We start from the raw sequence: 19,793 nt of genomic DNA on the forward strand, positions 1-19,793 counted from the left end.
ACCGTGTCAGCACCCGGGCTGCCTCTCGAGTGACCCCATACCCAGCTAATGTGCACATGTTATCAGTCGGCTCCAAAGGCTCACAAATGTCTTTCTGGTTCTCTCTGGCTGCTCTGTGTGGATGATGCCGATGGCCTGAATGGATTGTAAGAGACTGTTTTGTTTTTTTAAGAGTCTGCCTCTTTCATGGTAGAGAATGAAACTATTTTACTGTGAAACACTGTGAACTATTATAATACAAATGTTTTGTTTTGTTTTGTTTTTTAACTTAGAGGCAGTGAAAGAATAAAAGTTGAGCGTACTAAAAATAGATACTTGTTCCTAGGAAGGTGACCAGGAAAATTAAGTGTAATTCTTCAGTCACAAACTGCTGTATTTATTTGGGGAAATGCTACTCTTGTTAAGTCTGTAAGTAGAATATCATTCTTTGGTAACATTCTTTTCCATGTACTAGTGGAACAAAGCGGAGAGATGGAATCCCTCTCTCCCAGACTGCATCTGCCCCTCCGACAGTCAGGCAGTCAAGTGTAGTTCTCTACCAAGCTGAAGTCTGGCCATGCTGCTGGAGCCCAAGTGTGAAAATCTGAATAAGTAAAAATCAAACAACCATGTGCATCTATTAGGTGAAATAAAAATAAAACTTCACAAGCTTAGGGTGCTGCATCCACATTCTGTTCTTTATTCTGAAGATTGCCTAAAAAGAGAAGTTTATAACCAGCTCAAGTTTCCCAAGGAGTCGTTTTGTTTTTTTTTTTAAGATTTTATTTATTTATTTGAGAGAGAGAGAATGAGAGATACCACGAGAGGGAAGAGGGTCAGAGGGAGAAGCAGACTCCCCGCCGAGGAGGGAGCCCGATGCGGGACTCGATCCCGGGACTCCAGGATCAATGACCTGAGCCGAAGGCAGTCGCTTAACCAACTGAGCCACCCAGGCACCCAAGGAGTCGGGTCTTGACAGGTTTTATCTGTGGCAACAAAAGGCTCTGCCTAGCAGGGACCACGGTGCCACCTGTGCCCTGAACCGTGTCCACGCACTGTGCCGCAGGTTTCCAGGGGCCCGGGGCTGGGCGTTGCCCGGCTGTAAAATCTGTTTCATCTGTTTGTTCGCTGCTGCATTGCCTTCTGCAGTATCCCCGCGAGGACACTGCAGATTTATGAGCCCCCATGGCACCAGAGCATTCACGGCCCTCCAGGCTCCTACTCCGGCTGGGAAAAAGCTTTACTTACTAAGAAGTTCTCCGGGGCTGCACGCGGTCTGGTTTTCCTTCCTTGGGCTTGTTATAAAGCCCTGCAGCGCACGCAGGGCAAGACCACTGCTCTTTCCTTGTTTTCAACACCACCTTTCTAACGCTGCAGCCTATGTGAGCTTTCCTGGCACCAGCTCCACAGATCGGCTGCAGCTCACTGAGGCAAGAACCCCGAAGTCTTTCTATGCTGGCTGCTCTTCGGCCACATCTCTGCGCTCGCTGAGCTCCTGTTGCTGCAGGGGAAACTCCTGGATCCCAGGAGAGAAGTCACACTTACTCATCTAAACTTCATCTGACCAGTTTCGTCTACCATTCCAACCTCTTAAATAAAATTACTAGTACTTCAGTAACTTAAGAATCTGACTAACTGGGTACCTGGGTGGCTCAGTGGGTTAAGCGTCTGCCTTCAGCTCAGGTCGTGATCCCGGGGTCCTGGGGTCAAGTCCCACGTCGGGCTCCCTGCTTGGCGGGGAGTCTGCTTCTCCTTCTGCCCCTCCACCCTGCTCATGCTCTCTCTTTCAAATAAATAAAATCTTAAAAAAAAAAAAAAAATCTAACTGTGGACAGAACACAGTACTAGGCTTTGTTTGGGTCAAATGCTTGATTCATCCAGGAAACTGACCCACGGGGCTCAGAGGCTGGCTCAGATTTTTCAGGAGAAATTGTAGACCTTCAAAGTATATGCACATCCTGGCTTGCAACTCACAGTCTCTTGTCCTGGAGGGAAAAGGGATAGTTGACGAGAAGTCTCCAGAAGATCTATTTCACCTCTCCTGCAGGTGAATCTTAGTAGGTGAAGTGTTTTTCTGGGTAGGACTTCTATTTTGAAAGATAACGATGCTCAGTCTATACCTTTTGTGCTGCTTGTTGCTTCTTCACAAATAATATGTCAGTCAGTTGCTTGTCAGAGACCTTTAGCTGCCGACAGGTTCTCATTACCTGACTAAGATAAACCGCCAAGAGATGCTTGCACTGGAACACAAAACACAAACCCGTTAGAGATGGGCAGGGCCGAAGCTGACCAAGACCTCTTGCTACATTTACTAGGAAAGGAGTGGGGCACACATGTTACGGACTCACTGCCTAAAAACCGCAGTTGAAGATGACACGATATATTCTTTCTAGAAATCTGAGGGGATGAAGAAAGTTTTACTTTGCCTGTTGTTTTGGGAAGCCGTTTAGACCCAGCCGACACAGGGTTTATGACCCACCGTGCAAACCAAGACAGGCCCCTCATTTTCGTCTTCAGCTCTCTTGCTTTCCTCCAGCCTTCAGAACACTCTTCACAGTGATGGCAGACATTCCTTGACCTACCGTGTTGCTCAGTGCTTCTCACAGACGATCACACTGAAATCTGTCGGCTACCCCATGAGGACAAGTCTTGTCCCCATTTTACCCACGTGCTGAGTCTGCGGGCTGCTCCCTTAACCGTCGTGCTGTCCCACGGGTGGGTCGCAGAACCCTCCCATATAGGCCTGTATACACCTCTGGGGACATGCCGGACCCTCTGTCCCAACACCCTCAGCTTTAGACACTGAAGGGGCCCGAAGTTTAATCCTGTCGCTTGACAGGTGAAACACACTTATGACATGTCGGCTGTGAAGGTGGTCTTTTAACAATGGGATACCCAACCAGCCACCCCCGTTCCAAGGATGTTTACCAAGGTAACCGTGTGAGAGAAAGGGGAAGAATGGAGCGGGTTCTATAATTTTCCTTGGCAAGTCTTATAAAATAGCTACCTGCTCTCAGGTGGGTAGTGCTTTCTTGTCTGAAATAAGGAGTTATGTGAGTATGTCTTGCTCCTGCTTGATGGCTCTGGGCGCCTGGGAAATGGGCAAAAGTCTCCATGTGCTCTCCTTCCCCATATTCTAGGGGCTAACTGCCAGGTTGTCTTACGGGCAGTGGGAAGAAACACCTCATAGCTGGAGTAGGGGATCCACAAAGTTGCCAACAATCAGTTTAGCTCATATTTTTACCGGGCCCTCTAATTCCTCAGAGCCAACTCAAAAAATAATTTTGACATTATTTTGTTGCCCTCCGCAAGGCTTCATCTGTGACCTTTTAAAGAAAATAAAAAATAAATAAAAAATCGGGTAATGGATATAGATCTAAAAATGACACTGCATTTTGAGAGGATAAACCCAAAAGAGAAGACTAACTGCAATCAAGGACAATAAACTATTTGTTTTGACATATAGTAAAAATTCCCGTTTTGTATAGCGCTTACGCCATGCTGGTCAGGGCCAAGAATGTGCTAATCTGACTAGAGTGGGAAGAGCCTTCCTCGTCCTCACCAGGAGGCTGTCACTCTTCCGCAGCACCGAGAAGGCAAAGGCAGGACAGGAACAGTAATGACAAGAAGCCAGGCATGTGTATGTTTTACCAGAACTTCCCAGTACCTAGAAAGAAAAGGACAGATGAGATCAGACTTCGAAAGGCACGCTGGAAAACAGCCTCCTTCCCTTGACTTTATCCATCCGAGGATTCAGGGTTGCCCTGCGAATCGCACGGGGAAGAACTGCAGTAACATGTGACCCAAAAGTGCAGACTCTCCCCTCCTGCTCGGGGCTCTGCCCTCGAGGGCTTCATACAAGGAAACTGGGGTTTCAGACTAGCTAAACCATCCTCCCCCTAGCGATTTAGAGAGCCCACCCTATGGGCTGCCTAGAGAGAGGTGGAGGGGAAAGGTCTCCTCGGACACACTTTAGCGTGGGGTTTCTTAACCTTTGGTATTTCACAGTGGGTGTGTACATTTCTAAAGCTTCCACCACACACCTAAACAAAGTGTGAACATAGGTAGAGTCAAGCAGTGAGACAGGAAGACGGGTCTTCAGAAGAAGGAAAGGGCTCTTAAAAAACATTTGAGGGCAGGGAGAATAAATAAAGCAAAGAATCTTGCTAAAGGGATGACTCAGCTGCACAGGGTGGAGGTCTCCGAATGAGGCAAGCCTGGAGCTGCCTATTCATCTAGCAGGATGGAAGGAGGATATAGATACTTGAGGGGCTGGTGAAGAGGCCCAGTCCAGGAACAAATCGCCTCGTTCGTAGTTGGGGGACAAAAAGGAGACAGGCGTACAGGGAAATTATGACGTGTCTGTGGCATGAACGGACAAACTTATCGGAGAAATCACTTGTTGACGTCTCTCTACCGCCAAGCACCCCAAACCAAAAATGTCTAGGCCTTCATTCCTGGCTTTAATTTCCAAACCAGAAGTGTAAAATCAGTATCCAACGAAGTAGAAACATCCTGAGGGGCATTTTACCATGACCTGCCACTTACGAATTTGCCACAGGGCTTTCAAATTAGTTTTAGGCTCTGAGATGGCAATTGAAATGAAAAGGCCAGGACTTAAAAAAAAAAAAAGTCAGCATTCCTGAGATTCTTCTTTCTCCCCAACAAAAAATAAAGCTTAGGGGCACCTGGGTGGCTCAGTCAGTTAAGCGTCTGCCTTCGGCCCAGGTCATGGTCCCAGGGTCCTGGGATCGAGCCCCGCATCGGGCTCCCTGCTCGGCGGGAAGCCTGCTTCTCCCTCTCCCGCTCCCCCTGCTTGTGTTCCCTCTCTCGCTGTCTCTCTCTGTCAAATAAATAAAATCTTAAAAAAAAAAAAAAAAAAAGAATGAAGCAACAGGGAAGGCCGCAACAAAAGAGCAGTGTTCGAGTGTTGTGCTTGTTTGTCAAACTGACAACAGTCTGAAAGCAGACTGTCTTCCACTGAATCCTGGGAAAAACCCAACATCCAGCAGTGACGTGAACGATTCTTGGGTCTCCGGACCATTACCAATGAATAAAACGTTAAGATTTCTTCCCTTCCTCTACCTCTTCTCTCTAGATTTAAATTTAAGCAGGCATAAGCCTCTGGAATTCTACACTGACTTGAATCGTTCTCTGGTTCCTTCTTTTTGTGGGTCCCCAATCCATGAGAAGACTCTGGACTATGCTGAATCAATGCCAGGCGACTTAGGGAGGGGGAAGAATTTCTACAGAGGCTCCCTTGCCTGATCCTGTCAGGGGCTGGCCAAGACTAAAAGTACACCGTTCAACCGCCTGAGGCAGTAAAATACTGTCAAGAGATAGTAAATCGTGAATTTGTTTCTTCCTTATCTAGCCATCGGATGACTAATGAACCCAATAATCAGGCAAAAATCTGAGTTAGAAATGACTACCACTGGAAATTGACCTCAGGGATCCTCTAAGTCAGTGGCTTCAGCCTTCAATGGAAAAATGACTCCCCCACCCAGGAACCGCCCCCACTTCTCCCACCCACAGTCTGCAATGTTTATCCCCAGGAGAGAGCTTTTAAAAAAGAAACATCTGTGAAAGAGGAAACGGCGCCCCATGAGTAGACTCGTATGAGCCTCCCTTGGAGGAAGTCTGCTGTGGTTCCAGTTGGGTACTAAGGAGTGTGACCCACCTGGACGGTCATCCACTCGCAAGTGCAGTTTTATTTTATGGTTGCTGCCAGCCTCCCAGGAGCCGTCACAGTGCTCAACTGTATTATTTACTGTTCCCTGTGCTCAGTGCCTCTGAAAGAAGATTATACATTCCTGCCCTATTAACTACTGGCTGGCTATGTGACCTGCTTTAGCCAGGAAAATGTGAGTAGCCGAGCGGAAACATTACAAATCGGTACAGACCACATCCTCTTTTCTCTCTGCTCTGAGATCCACAATATTCCAGAGAAAGGCTGCTACACCAACTGGGATCCCTGGATGAAGATGTCCTGGAGTGGAGTGGTAATCGACTCTGGATGGATGTGAAGCATGAATGAGACCTAAAACTTTGTTTTTCTAAGTCTTTGACATTTGGGGGTCATTGCTGCCACAGCATGGCTTAGCCTCTCCTGACTGATGCATCCCTCGTTCTAGGTGAACCCAAAAAGTTTACAGAAAAGCAACTCGGGTGACAACAGCCCAGTGACGACTTTGGAATAATCACCATTGTACCTGGACGACAGTAACAGCATCAGAAGGCTGACCTATGGAAAGATGACCAGAGGAGTATCAGACAGGGTCTGACTCAACTTTTATCATCTCAGAGAACCTCTGACTTAAGCCAAATTTGGACTATAGTAGTATACAATGAGACCATTAAGGTTAAACTGAGGGTCTGTGTAAGATTTCCACAGCCTCATTTAATTCAAAGTTCAAGCTGAAAGTCACAGTACTAGGAAGTTTGCATTTTTATGACGAATAAAGCAATGTAATATAATACAGGATGGGAATGAGGAAAGTTAAACAACTGGCAATCTTGGGAGAAACAAAAAGTCAACAAGAACTGAAATATTTCAAACAAAATCTTTTAAGATTTTAACGAATGACTAGATCTTAGAGTTGGAGGGCAGTTAGAAGTCTGTTTGTACAGGTCAAGTGTTATGCTAATACTGGAATGGAGACAAAAAATCTGAAACTAAAAGATGTGGACAAAACTCAAAGGCCCTTTTTGTTCTGGGTATTTTAGCTACATAGAAACGCCAAATAAAAACACTAAGAAGTAAAATGGAAACACCTAGTCAGGTACAACACCATTTAATAGCTTTGATTATTAATCTGTTAAGTTTGCCCTGACAAAATTCTAATAGGTGGCTTCTTTTAAGTAAATACAATAGTAGGCTTTGCTCCCTCACTAGAAATTAACTGACATGGTCTCAACTCTGAGATGTTCATATAAATAAACCAGAATCCAAATGCTGAAAAACTTCCCCCTTCCTGGTCTTCAGCAAGACCTAGATTACATACTAGAGCTGATGGCTTCTTTACTCCTTCCAAGCCAGATACACACATACACAAAATTTTTAAGGAAATATTATTATTTTTTAAGATTTTATTTTCAAGTAATCTCTACATCCAACTTGGGCCTCGAGATCAGGAGTCATGCCCTCTACCGAGTGAGCCACCCAGGTACCCCCAGACTCAAAACTTGGGGGAGAACACTGCCAATATTTTTATTTCATTCACAAGATTCCCCTCCCTCAATCCCATGGCACTTACCCTTGTCTCATATAGCTACACTGGGGTGCGGGGGAGTGGGAATGGGCTGCAGTGTGGGACAGCAGTTACAAATCCCAACTGCCAGATGTGAGGTTACTTTTCTGCATCTCAGTTTCCTGCAAGATAAATACCTGGTTGGGCTTTTGCAGGAATTATCAACACATGGAAATCTGAATCTTTCAGAGTCTGATAAGAGGCTATTACTTTACAGATCTACGTATCTTAAATTCTAGAAGGCAAAACTAAAGTCCAAGTAGACAACCTGCCTTCAGCATAGTCTGACCCTTATTAATAAGTACTTCCTTCCAGTTAACTAGACAAATTGGGAAGGATAATGTTCTAGTTTCTGAAACATAATCCTAGGGGAACATATAGGCTATTCACTGCTGTAATTCAGGTGATTGAAATATGGCTGAAACTAACTTAATACTAGAGGTTTAGCTCTACCTAAATTTGTAAGCAAATGTGCAATAAAAAAATAATCTTGATCCAAAAAAAAAAAAAATAAGTACTTCCTGACAACAGTTTTGAAAGATCACTTCTGATAGATAAATCTGAGCGTGCAAAAGGACCTCAAAATGCATTTTGGCTTTTGCCTGTAGGCAAGAGATAATGAACAAGGTGAAAGTGTCAACACAGTTTTTTGGGGGAAAGTGCTTGTTATAAACACGGGGAAGCAAAAATCAACTATACGCAGTAAGATTTGAGAAAACAGCCTCTCCACATCATTGCTGGTTCTATACACTGCTACTAGGTAGGGTTAAGAGGTCTTATTTAGCTTATTTCAATTACTAACACACTGATTTTATGAAGTTGGGTCATTTGCTTTTCAGTAGCCCAGGAAATATTGGGACTCACGAAAATGTTTTGTCCTAAGGGGCTTCCTTGTTGAGATCATCCCCACCTCTAGATTTCTACCTGGTAAACGCGCCTCCCACTGGGCGATGAGATTAAGGTGATAGACTGTCGGTCCACGAGGTCCAAGGCCTGGATGGCTGATGAGCCGAAGATGAACTTCAGCCTGGGAAACAGAGAGGCTTCAGATTAGACTGCCTACTTTCAGTCACCTCAGGAACTTAACCCAGAGGATCACCACTGGCACTTTTTTAAAAAACTCATTTTAATTTGGAAAAAAAGACAATAGAGCAAAACCCCACGTAATCAACCTCCCCCGAATGTTAACATGTTTCCAGAAAAAGCCCTCTTTACATATCATAGTGCTTCCTGTTCTTCCCAACTTCCTTTCATCCCTAAGGCAACTGCATGCATTTGTTGGCTTCCTTACTGTTAATGTTTTTGTGTTTTATTAGACAAAGTAAGCTGAATATGTATACATAGCACACACATGCATACACACACATATCAGACATATGTGTGCTCGTTTCCTAAGTTTTAGAACCTAAAAAGATACGTTGTAGGCTTTTTTGGCAACTTGGTTTTTTCTATTTAACGTGCTTTTGAAAATGATGCATGTTGATATATGTATTTTTTATTTTTTGACTAACATTTTATTACATAAATACGTACATAAAACGTACATACATTTTATTTTTTAGATACCCTGATAAGCATTCTGATTGTCTCTGTTTTACATTATAAAGAATACTCACTTATCCCCATACGTGTCCCTTAATGCACATGAGAATTCTTCCTGGTTACATAAGTAGAATTGCTGAGACCTAAGATGTGTACATTTTTCAACTTTAATTGGCATTGTCAATAGCTTTCCACAGTGGAAACCAGAGTCCCACCAGCACTGTATAAGAGCTCTGTTTTCCCCATATCCTAACCAAGACCAGTATTATCAGAGATTTTCATGTTTACCACCTGATGGGTATTAATTCGTACTTTCTATATTAGTAATAAAGGCTATCCACCTTTAAACGATAGATCAGAAAAAATTTGGTATGTGGGAAAATTCTTATGATGAGAAAGGTTGGGCACAAAATTAGGTATTTAGAAACTCTCAATCACGTTAAAAAATTTTTAAGAAAACCCACAATATCTCGAGATAAAATATTTAATAAAAAAAAAAAGCAATAAACCAAACTGTAACAGTGATTATCACTGGGTGGTATGATTGTTGATGCTTTTCATGTTTTCTCAATTTTCCAAGAACATTTTTTTTTAAAGATTTTATTTATTTGAGAGAGCATGAATGAGAGGCAAAGGGAGAAGCAGACTCCCCGATGAGCAGGGAGCCCAGACCCTGATATCAAGGCCCCAAGCTGAAGGCAGACGCTTAGCTGACTGAGCCACCCAGGAACCCCAACCAAGAACTTTTTTTTTTTTTTTACAAGTAGGAGTTATTTTTATAAACTGAAAAACAAAATGGATGGGTTGACCTAAGATGGAAAAGTCAATGTTTTAAAGAACTCATGTGATCTGACACAAAACATGAAGACAGAGCTACTATATTCAAAATTAAAATGTTCAACTTCTTCGTTTTCCAACAAACTTTGTCTCTTGATACAACAAACTATTAGAATGGGAAGTTTTAAATTTTTTACATTAAACATACGAAGATTATCTATGGACAAAGAAAAATGAATAAAATCTGGTCATAACTTTATCAATTAATCACAGTTAACTTTAAAAATGAATCTAGTAAGAACTTTTAAACCTGCCTTTGTAACTTTATAACTTACTGTGAACACCTCCTATTTTTTTTTTTACATTCTTAACGGTTACAAGGAATTCCACTGTAGAGATGAATTACCTTGCTTTTCCCCAAACTCTATTTTTAGATAATTAGGGTTTCTTAAATCTAATGTGAATAACTAGATTGTCTGCAGGTGGGGTTTTGGTTTTGTTTTTGCTACTATAAGCAATACTGGATGAATATGCTCACTATAAAATCTTTTATGAACATGCATGATTACTTCCTTGGGATACACTCTTATAAGTGGAATTTGTGAACTGAAGAATATGTATATGTTTTAAAGCTCCTATCACCTGTTGCCAGGTTACTTTCCAATTTACACTTGTACCAGCAGGGTATCAATTACCCTTTTCTCCATGTTCTTGCCAACATCTGGGACATTCTTACCAACATCGTTTCTGTGGTTGCCAGTTTTACAGATGGGAAGTTGCATCATTATTTTAATTTATTTATGATCACTAGGAAGATCTACCCTTTTCCCCAAAGTTTTTGCTAATTTACATTTTTTTTAAAGATTTTATTTATTTATTTGAGAGAGAGAGAATGAGAGATAGAGAGCACGAGAGGGAGGAGGGTCAGAGGGAGAAGCAGACTCCCTGCTGAGCAGGGAGCCCGATGTGGGACTGGATCCCGGGACTCCAGGATCATGACCTGAGCCGAAGGCAGTCGCTTAACCAACTGAGCCACCCAGGTGCCCCTGCTAATTTACATTTTTATTATTTGCCTATTTTCTTTGTTTTAATAGTAATTTTTTTCTAATATATAATCTCTATAAAACACTTAGTAGAGAAAAACTTAAAACCTTTTTGCAAACCTAAATTCCATCTCTTTTCTTTCCTCTGAAATCATCACTGGTATAGGTTGGTATTTATCTTTCTAGATTATTAAATATTAAGTACACATATACAATTAAATGTCACTTATTCCTAGGTAGCTTTCACTTCTTTGTTTCTACTGAGATTGCAGCTGTATTTTTTAACTTTGGTATGAGGGAAAACAATTTTTAATCTCTGTAATAAAAAAACTCTTTATTCTCTTGGTTTTTAAACATTTATGTCATCTACAAATAATGATGACTGTCTTTCCTTGCAGATAGTCATGCTTCTAATTTCTTTTTCATGTGTCAGTGTAACAACTACAACCACTAGAACAATTTTGTTTTTAAAAGATTTATTTATGAGAGCGTGCACATGTGAGCAGGAAAGGGGCAGAGGGAGAGGGAGACAAGCAGACTCCCCACCAAGTGGCGAGCCTGATGTGGGGCTTAATCCCAGGACTCCAGGATCATGACCCAAGCTGAAATCAAGACTCAGATGCTCAACTGACTGAACCACCCAGGCACCCCTACTAGAACAATGTTAAACAAAAGTGACAAATAGTACAACACAAGAATACCTTGTACGGCCAAGATTGGTATTGGCTTTGGACAGATTTTTAACAATCATGTCAAGGAAACATTGTTCTTAGTTTAGTAAGAGTATTTTTTATTGTTATGTTAATCACCATACATTACATCATTAGTTTTTGATGTAGTGTTCCACGATTCATTGTTTGTGCATAACACCCAGTGCTCCACGCAGAACGTGCCCTCTTTAATACCCATCACCAGGCTAACCCATCCCCCCACCCCCCTCCCCTCTAGAACCTTCAGTTTGGTTTTCAGAGTCCATCGTCTCTCATGGTTCGTCTTCCTGTGTGCAAGACTGTTAAATCATAGTAAGAGTATTTTTTAAAAACCAAGGGTTGTTGAAAGGATCTGGCTTTTAAAACACATTAATGGTTGAGGTGCCTGGGTGGCTCAGTCGGTTAAGCATCCAACTCCTGATTTTGGCTCAGGTCATGATCTCAGGGTGGTGGGATCCAGTGCTGTGTCAGGCTCTACACCCAGTGTGGAGTCTACTTGGGATTCTCTCTTTCCCTCTCTCTCTGCCCCTCCCCCAGCTCTCTAAATAAATAAAATCTTTAAAAAAGACACATTAATGGTTAAAAAAATTACAACAGGATATATACTTACGCTGACAGATGCTCATCAGGAACTGTAAAACACAAATGGGAAGAAAGTTAATCATGTTAAACCGGTGGCCATAGACAAAATCTTTAAAAGACTATAACCAAGAAGATTTTTGTGTAAGACGGTAAATTAAGTCTATGCATCTAATTTTACTCCTTCCAAATACTCCACTAAACAATAATAAAAGGATTATTTTTTAAAAGCATAAATTCCCCAGAATGAAAGGACAGGGAGAAACAACAGCTAAGATACACTGGAAAATAATTTACAAGACCTGAGGAAACTGAATCCTAAGCTAGCAATGGAGAGAGCCAAGCAATAACCTCATTTATACTCCAAAATCCAGTATTCTCTTACCCCTACAACCCTCAGAAACTGGTGGCACCAGATCGCTTTGGAGATGGGGATGAAGCAGGGGGGGTTAAAATAATAGACTCTTTTAAAGTAAGTTCAAGGAGACAGATGGTAGTGGAATAACGCTTTCAGATGTCTGAAGAAATACTATTTCCAACATATAATTCAATACCTAGCCAGGCTATCATTTAAGGGTGAGGTTAGAAAAAACTCTTTAGACACATAAAGCTTCCAAAAGTATACCTCATATACGCTTCTTCAGGAAGCTACTGGAGAATGTGCTCTATAAAATAAGATAGTAAACCCAGAAAAAGAAAATTGTAGAGGGGCACCTGGGTGGCTCAGATGGTTAAGCGTCTGCCTTCAGCTCAGGTCATGATCCCGGGGTCCTGGGATCGAGCCCCGCATCGGGCTCCCTGCTAGGCAGGGAGGCTGCTTCTCCCTCTGCCTCTGCCTCTCTCTCTGACTCTCATGAATAAATAAATAAAACATTAAAAAAAAAAAGAAAATTGTCGATAAACATACCGCTCAACACAGGCAAAGGGAATTCCTAGGAAAATAGTGGTAAAGGAAGATCTCAGGAAATAGCTAGGAGGGCAGTCAGTCCAACAGCTAGGAGAGCAAGTCTAGGCTCTAGGAGAGATTTCCACAGAAGAATGAAACGGATACAACATCTCACTCATCTGAACATATGGAGTAGAGATTTAGAACACTGGCGAAGAGTTTGAGGTTGAATTAGGGATACATACATAGGAAACTAAAAAAACACAACCACAACAGTTGTAATTCCAGGCAAAACAAAAAGTTATGCAGGAAAGGAGAAGCAACCACAGCTTCCTACGTGGCCCAGCTGTGATTAGATATCACATCATCATACAAGTGTAAACTCAGAATCTCGATCTAAAAATATTATCATTGAAGCATAGAGAACAGTAACAGTGCATTACTACGTAGAACAAATATTTTAAAATAGCAGGAAACGGTTCTGCTGGAAATAAACACGAATCAATGCCAGTGGTCCCTCTGCCTGAGCCGTGAGCCAAGAGAGTCACAGTGTGTGGATTAACCCATTCAGACAGAGCCCACTTTTGGCAACCAGTGTTTGAGCTAACAGATTGTTTTTTCCCCCATCCTTTTGGGGATCCCGACATTTCAGAATACCTGCCTGGCCTAATCTTTTAAACATACATACCATGCTTACGTCAGTATGGATAAATACAGTAACTCAAGATAAACCCTTTCAGGGGCGCCTGGGTGGCTCAGCTGGTTAAGATAAACCCTTTCAAAGTACACTCCTTTTAAAACAAAAGCCGTCCAAGTGAAAAAGCAGCGGCAATTTTGAGGTGTGCACTGCTATTAAGTGGCCGTTTTTTACACTGGTTGAGTAGTTCCAATTGGTCTGTGCATTCTGATTAGAATTACCATCTTTAATACGAGCATGCCCTGAACACATCTTGAGAGCGCCTGGGTGATTTTTGGTAAGCACAGTCACAGAGCATCCTCTGCTGGTCAGAGAAGTAACAGTTACTTTCACAACATCCCTATTTACTCCAGTCACTGCGTATGCATTTGGGTTTCCAGGTTCTAAAATATTTATCTGGTGCACACAGTGTGCGCGACGATTAATTTTAGAATTAAGATTTTGAGGGGGGAGAAAAAGACCACAGGCAAGCTTAATAATCAATTAAGAACTTCACCTCCCCGTACCTGCCCGCAAGCTCCCGTGTCTTCTGCCCTCCTGGCCCCAGGTCCCTTCTCAGGGGTTTCGTGGCAGCGCCCAGCACTTCTGTCCCGGCTGCCCCGCCGTACGGCAGGGAACCACCGCGCTGCTCCCTAAACAAATCGGGCTTCCCTTTTCCTTCTTTTCTTTCCTTTTTTTTTTTTTTTTTTTTTTTACGAACTGGGGTTTGGGAATAGAACCGCAGGGGAAAAAAGCCCGGAGAAGCCAGGACGAAGAGCGCGGGGGCGGCGCCCCCAACCCCGCGCCCCGCAGGCCCAGAGAACTCCGCCTCTCGCCTCCCCGCCCGGCCAGGCCAGGTCCACCGCCCACAGCGCAGCTACGCACGCCCTCCGGCCCGTACTTCGCGCGTTCTCCTGCACCGCCGCAGCCATCTCGCTCAGGAGCTCCTCGACGACAGCGGGCAAAGTGACTCCCGGCAAGGCGGAGGCCATGGCGTCCCAGGCCTTTACCCTCCCCCAAAAGCCCAGCAGGCGCGACGCTCCGACGGCGACTAGCGAGAATTCCCGCCGTCGGTCGGGGGCGGGGCGAGGCGAAGTGGCGTCGGCGCGCGTCACGCGCATGCGGGCGGCCACGACGACGCCTCCTCCCACCTCGCGGCCCGACCAATCCGGTGGGCGCTCGGCGCTGGGGGCGGGACGTCCTGGGATCCGGCCGGGCCTGCAGTGCGCCGAGGACGCCGCGCGAGCATGTACCGGCTCTTGAGCCCGAGCCTGGGCCGAGGCCTTCTGCGGGCCGCGGGGCGGCGGTGCCGGGCCTGCTCGGCGCGCCTGCTCCCGGGGCCGGCAGGAGGCCGGGCGCCTGAGGTGGGGGTGCCGGCATCCCGAGTCGCGCCGCGCGGCGGAGGCCCGGGCCTGCTGCCGCTGCTGGCAGGTGAGGAGCGCGGGCCGGGCGGGGCCGGCCGGGCGGGGACCGGGGCGCAGGCCGGGCCCGGTGACCTCAGAGCCCCTTCCCGCAGCGCTCGCCTGGTTCTCGAGGCCCGCTGCGGCAGAGGAGCAGGAGGAGGAGCGGCAGGGAGCGGGCGGGGCCGCCGCCGAGGGCGCGGCGGACGAGGCCGAGGCCGAGATCATCCAGCTGCTGAAGCGAGCCAAGGTGAGGCGGCCTTTGTGAGCGAGGCCTCTTCGTTGGCCCTGTGGGTGCGCAGTGCTCGCTCCAGTTTCCCGAAGACTGGAATGAGGGCTCCGGGGGTAGAATTGCCCGGAATTCGATGGGTCATGGTTGGGGGGGGGGGGCGGGCGGTGTTGGCATCCATCCAGGCTTGTCAGACTCCAGAGCCTGCAGTCAGACCGCTGCAGTCCCCAGTGCAGATGGAGGTGGCACCCCGGGCATCGCTCTTTTATCCAAGCAAAATTAGCGGAAATGTAGTTGTTTTTATCAGGGAGCCAGCCAAGCCGAAGAGACTGGCATCGAGAATTGGGAACGTACGGAGCGTCCAGAAAACGCACTTGAGTGTTGGTTCTGTTCTTTCCAAAGTCTTCCTTTTCTCCACAATCTTTTCTGTTTTGTCCTCAGGTTATCTCATTCTCTGCCACTGGGCTCGCTACCGCCTCGGTGCTAACGACATCCAAATTTATATTCTTGTGCTGCAGTGTGCTCCTGACATGCCCTCTCCACTTTGGGGCCTCACCTGCCCCTCAGACCTGACTGTTGATCGCAGAGGCCTCCCCAGCACGTTCCTTCACCATCTTCTCTTTGCTGCCATCTACCCAGTTTTCCAGCCTGGCAACCTAGTCGTTCTTAAAACCTGAGGTTACCTTACCACTGCCTCTCAGTACACTTCCAGCCCAGCAACAGTTACTGTTGCCAGCAAATTCGAAGTATTTCTGAAATCTGCCGTTTTCTTTGCCCTCTGCTGTCCTCCCGGCCACATTGCCACAGCCTGCTGTCTGGTAGTCTTGCCTGCCCTGTTGCCCCACTCTTCATGCAGTAGCCTGAATTCATTTTTTTTTTTTTAATGTAAATTGGGGGGCGCCTGGGTGGCTCAGTCGGTTAAGCCTCCGACTTGATTTCAGCTCAGGTCATGATCTCAGGATTGTGAGTTCGAGCCCCACTGCCGGCTCCCTGCTCGATGGGCAGTCTGCTTGAGGACCCCCCTGCCCCGCACACTCTTTCTCTCTAAAAATAAATCTTAAAAGAATATTTAAGTTAAAAAATGTAAATTAGATCGTATTCTCTTTGCCTAAAAATTTTTGAGTGACTTCCCACTGTATTTATTATAAAATCCAAACTCCTTACCATGGCCTGCAAGACCCTACATAACCTACACCACCCTGCCTTGCCCACCCATTTAGCAGTAATCCTCTGGCTCACCATCTCCCTTTCACATGTGTTTCCTTTCATTTCTTGAATGATTCTTGAAGACTCTTCTCTTCGACATATAGGGCCTCTGTTCATCCCCTACTCTCTGGGTCATTATTCCCCATAATTCCTGGTTGACTCTTTCTCATCCATCCTACCTCTGTTTAACTGTCACTTCCTCGGAAGGCTTCTCGGATTCCCATTTAGAGGGGACTCCTTATTGTTCCTTCCCATTACTTTTCTTCATAGTTTATATCAGTTGTTGTTAAGCTTTTATGTCCTACAGGGTTATTTCCAGCCTGTAGGAAGGGAAGAAGAGGATGTAGGGCAAGCAGCTTCCTTATAAAATAGGATGCAGAAATTGCTCACATTCCTGGTGTCTGGCTCTGTTGGCCAGAACTTTGCCGTGTGGCTGCACATAGCTGCAAGGGAAGCTTACTTCCCTGTTACCATTGTAAACGTAAAGCCTGGTGCATAGTTGGAATTCAGTAAATATTTGACGAATGAATGGATAGCTGTCTTCTGTGTATTGGGGTGTGTGGCCATATCCCTTCAGTCTGGTAGCACATAACACGTGCTTTCTTTACATTTCATTTTCTGTTCCTTTCTTTGTTTTCTCTTTTCAGTTGAGCATCATGAAAGATGAGCCAGAAGAGGCTGAGCTGATTTTACATGACGCTCTTCGTCTTGCCTACCAGAGTGATAACAGGAAGGCCATCACTTACACTTATGATTTGGTAACTCTTCTAACAGTCTGAGCCACTGATGATGAAGGGTGGATGCAACAGAAGGGTTGTTCGCTCTCCTGATTTACGCTCCTGACCTTCAGGGTGTTGTAAAGCTCTTTCATTTTTGTTTTTACAACGTTTTCTTTTGGTTCCAATTTTTATTACCCTTGGGTACTAACATTTTATCACTCTTTGCTTATATGAAGTCTAAATCTCACACCAAAAATAAATGTCATTAGTATTTGTTTTTTCAGTGATGATTGGATCTAGATTTGGTTTGTCATCAGCAAAGATTGTGCAACTATTTACACACACTATTGCTGTGCTTTGATTTTAGCAAATTAAATACCTTTCTCTTTGAACTTTTTTTTTTTTTATTTAGAGGGTAAAAATAAAAGGAAGTCATTAGCTTAAAGGTTTTGAAGTAAGTAAAATGCAGTGCTCTAAACTGAAAAACAATTTGTAATTTGCTTTCAGATGGCCAACCTAGCATTTATACGGGGTCAACTTGAAAATGTAAGTAAGTAAAATCAGTTTGTGGTATTTTGAATTTGTGAAGGACTAGCTTCCAGGGAACTTTTATTAGTAAGGGTACAAACTCGGCTGCTGTAACAGAGACCCTAAAATAGAGTGACTCAAACAAGAGGGTGTATTTCTTTTAATGCATTATTCCAGAGTTAGCTGTGCACTGAAGAATGGTAGATACCTCTGTTCCATGAAGTGGGCTGCAGGCTTGAGTTCGTTCTAAGAGTGTTCTCGTCTGCATTGGTGAGTTAGCTCACCCCCAGCCGCCAGGAAGGATGCAGAGGAGGGAAAGGGCAGGCAGGCAGCTTCCTTATAAAATAGAATTTAAAAATTGTTCACGTTCCTTCTACCTGCATCCCTTGGCCGAAACCTCATCATCTGACCGTACCTAAGTGCACAGGAGGCTGATATGTTAAAAACTGAGGAGATGTTGTAACCGAAAGGATAGGAGAGTGAATGATTAGGGAATAGTTTGCAGTTTCTGCTGCAGTAGGTTTAGATGAAGTTGGTTTCTACTCATTACAGAGTGGTTTTTAAGGTGCCCAGAAGAGGTGGGGTCCTGGTATTTTTGCCTGTTTTCCCATCACAAGGATGTTTTGCTCTGTGTATATGTGTGTGTGTGTTGTGTTTTACAAGGGGATGATGCATCAGACTAGTACTTAGAATCCAGGGTCCCAAGTAAAAGAAAAATCTTTTCCTTATGCTTTTAGGCAGAAAAACTTTTTAAAGCAACAATGAGTTACCTGCTTGGAGGGGGCATGCAACAGGTAAGGACATTGCCTGGGATTGGGCCCTAGCTGAAGCAGTTTTCAAAATAGTTTTGCTTCCTGAAAACTCCGCTCAGCCCCCACCATGTGCTTTGGCAAAAAAAGGTGGATTTTTTTTTCCCCCCTTGGACCTGTATAACAACTACCAGTCTTCCACTGGGGCAAAAACATGGTTGCTGAGGGATCCAATTGCCTAATCTCTCCAGAAGGATAAAGACTATGGCTTTTAGACCAAAGTCTCTCTAGATGTTGATCAGAAATAATCCATGAGGAAATTTAACGTGTGTGAATTATCTTCATTTCCTTTCTTCCAACAGGAAGACAATGCAATAATTGAAATCTCTCTAAAGCTGGCCAGTATCTATGCTGCTCAAAATAGGTAAGTAGAGTCAGAATCTAGGTGTGGCGGCAGCCAGGGAGTTGGGCTATGGACAGAGAACTTTAACCGTAGGATGTTATGTAATTTTCATTTGGCTTCCAATCATCTGCGTCTCAAAAGAATTGGGTGTCTCACTCAAAGTGTTCCCTGCACCCCACCTTTGAAGTCTTGAGTCTTCTAGTTTTGCCCCGCTGTTTCCAATAGCCTGCTGAGTGGGGCAGACAGCCCTCACCGCTCTGGCTGCCCTAAGGCTAATCAGCTTTTCTGTTCCTGTTTGAACTGGGAAGGGAAGTTATAGTTAGAACTAGTTTAGCTCTGCCTAGAAGAGGAGGGAGCAATGTAAAAGCTGTTGGGGTAATATACTTTAAAGGAACCATTTTTGGATATAAGTGTCAACAAACCAGGAAGGTAGATAAATAGTTGAGTGAGGAAGGAGTTGGTATGGGAGTGTCTCGGTGGCTAGTCCAGTAGGCAGTGTTTTTAAAGCATGTAAAGGTGATCAGGTAGCGAGTTTTAAGCAGGGGAAATACCTCAGAGTAGAGGAGTGAGCTCTGGATAAGTAAGATAGGAAATTGGTGTTAATTTAAAAGTATTAGATGAGTCTGAAATCTTATAAGGAAGAATCTTCCTGCTACATAGGAAAGGCTTTAGGAGATGATTCGGACATGTACAAATGGTCCCAGGAACACCGATGAGTGAGGCCTCATGCCTTCTAGTCTCTCTAAGTGGAGTTCAAAGAAGGAACACCTAGGGTGTAAGCAAAGAACTCCTAGAGAGTTATATCTGTTGGAGTGCATTTAAGGGAGGACCTAAGACTAGCTTCTCCTTAGGTTTTTAGTTGCTGCAGTAGCTGGGTACCAGAGGTTTGGAATGACATCAGATCTCATGCTATAACGAGTACTTATTGAGCCCGGGGTCCCTGGCACTGGTCCCAGCTCCTTCATTTTCAACAGAACCTGCTCGCTCCCTGCATTTGCTTGGACACTAGATGGGCTAGAACTTCTGCGGGACTTTGATTTCAAGTCTTTTGAGGCACTTTGAGGTTGGCCTGTGCTGGGGAGCATCGCAGCTGGGATCAGTCTCTCTTGGAGGAGTC

General features: G+C 44.5%; 2 protein-coding genes across 2 annotated transcripts in view; one reads left to right on the forward strand and one right to left on the reverse strand.

The window, feature by feature from the left end:
- Positions 1 to 650: 650 nt before the first annotated feature.
- ZSWIM7 (zinc finger SWIM-type containing 7) lies at positions 651 to 14,524 on the reverse strand. Its single transcript, XM_028089456.2, has 6 exons — positions 14,344 to 14,524; positions 11,912 to 11,933; positions 8,154 to 8,256; positions 3,542 to 3,646; positions 2,100 to 2,219; positions 651 to 1,964 (listed from the first exon to the last, which is right to left on the reverse strand). The coding sequence occupies exons 1-6, from the start codon at positions 14,432 to 14,434 to the stop codon at positions 1,950 to 1,952; spliced, it is 456 nt and encodes a 151-aa protein (XP_027945257.1). The 5' UTR covers positions 14,435 to 14,524; the 3' UTR covers positions 651 to 1,949.
- Positions 14,525 to 14,665: 141 nt separating this feature from the next.
- Positions 14,666 to 19,793, forward strand: part of TTC19 (tetratricopeptide repeat domain 19) — a 28,814-nt gene continuing 23,686 nt past the window's right edge. Inside the window, exons 1-6 of the mRNA XM_028089484.2 lie at positions 14,666 to 14,873; positions 14,959 to 15,092; positions 16,925 to 17,035; positions 17,504 to 17,542; positions 18,262 to 18,318; positions 18,636 to 18,697. Of these exons, the coding sequence (XP_027945285.1) occupies positions 14,690 to 14,873; positions 14,959 to 15,092; positions 16,925 to 17,035; positions 17,504 to 17,542; positions 18,262 to 18,318; positions 18,636 to 18,697 (587 nt within the window). The 5' untranslated portion in view covers positions 14,666 to 14,689. The remainder of the gene's footprint in view (positions 14,874 to 14,958; positions 15,093 to 16,924; positions 17,036 to 17,503; positions 17,543 to 18,261; positions 18,319 to 18,635; positions 18,698 to 19,793) is intronic.

The sequence above is a fragment of the Eumetopias jubatus genome, unplaced genomic scaffold (assembly GCF_037043125.1).
Source record: "Eumetopias jubatus isolate StellerSeaLion01/CBP00866 unplaced genomic scaffold, mEumJub1_p1.0 scaffold_10, whole genome shotgun sequence".
Classification (NCBI taxonomy): Eukaryota; Metazoa; Chordata; class Mammalia; order Carnivora; family Otariidae; genus Eumetopias; species Eumetopias jubatus.

What these genes read in the sequence shown, in the direction of transcription:
- ZSWIM7 (XM_028089456.2), bottom strand. Translation starts at nt 14,434, where the DNA reads ATGGCCTCCGCCTTGCCGGGAGTCACTTTGCCCGCTGTCGTCGAGGAG. An exon ending in CCTGATGAGCATCTGTCAGC is followed by an intron (nt 8,257 to 11,911) that starts GTAAGTATATAT and finishes TCTGTTTCCCAG; the next exon opens with GCTGAAGTTCATCTTCGGCT. An exon ending in GTGGGAGGCGCGTTTACCAG is followed by an intron (nt 3,647 to 8,153) that starts GTAGAAATCTAG and finishes TTTTCTTTCTAG; the next exon opens with GTACTGGGAAGTTCTGGTAA.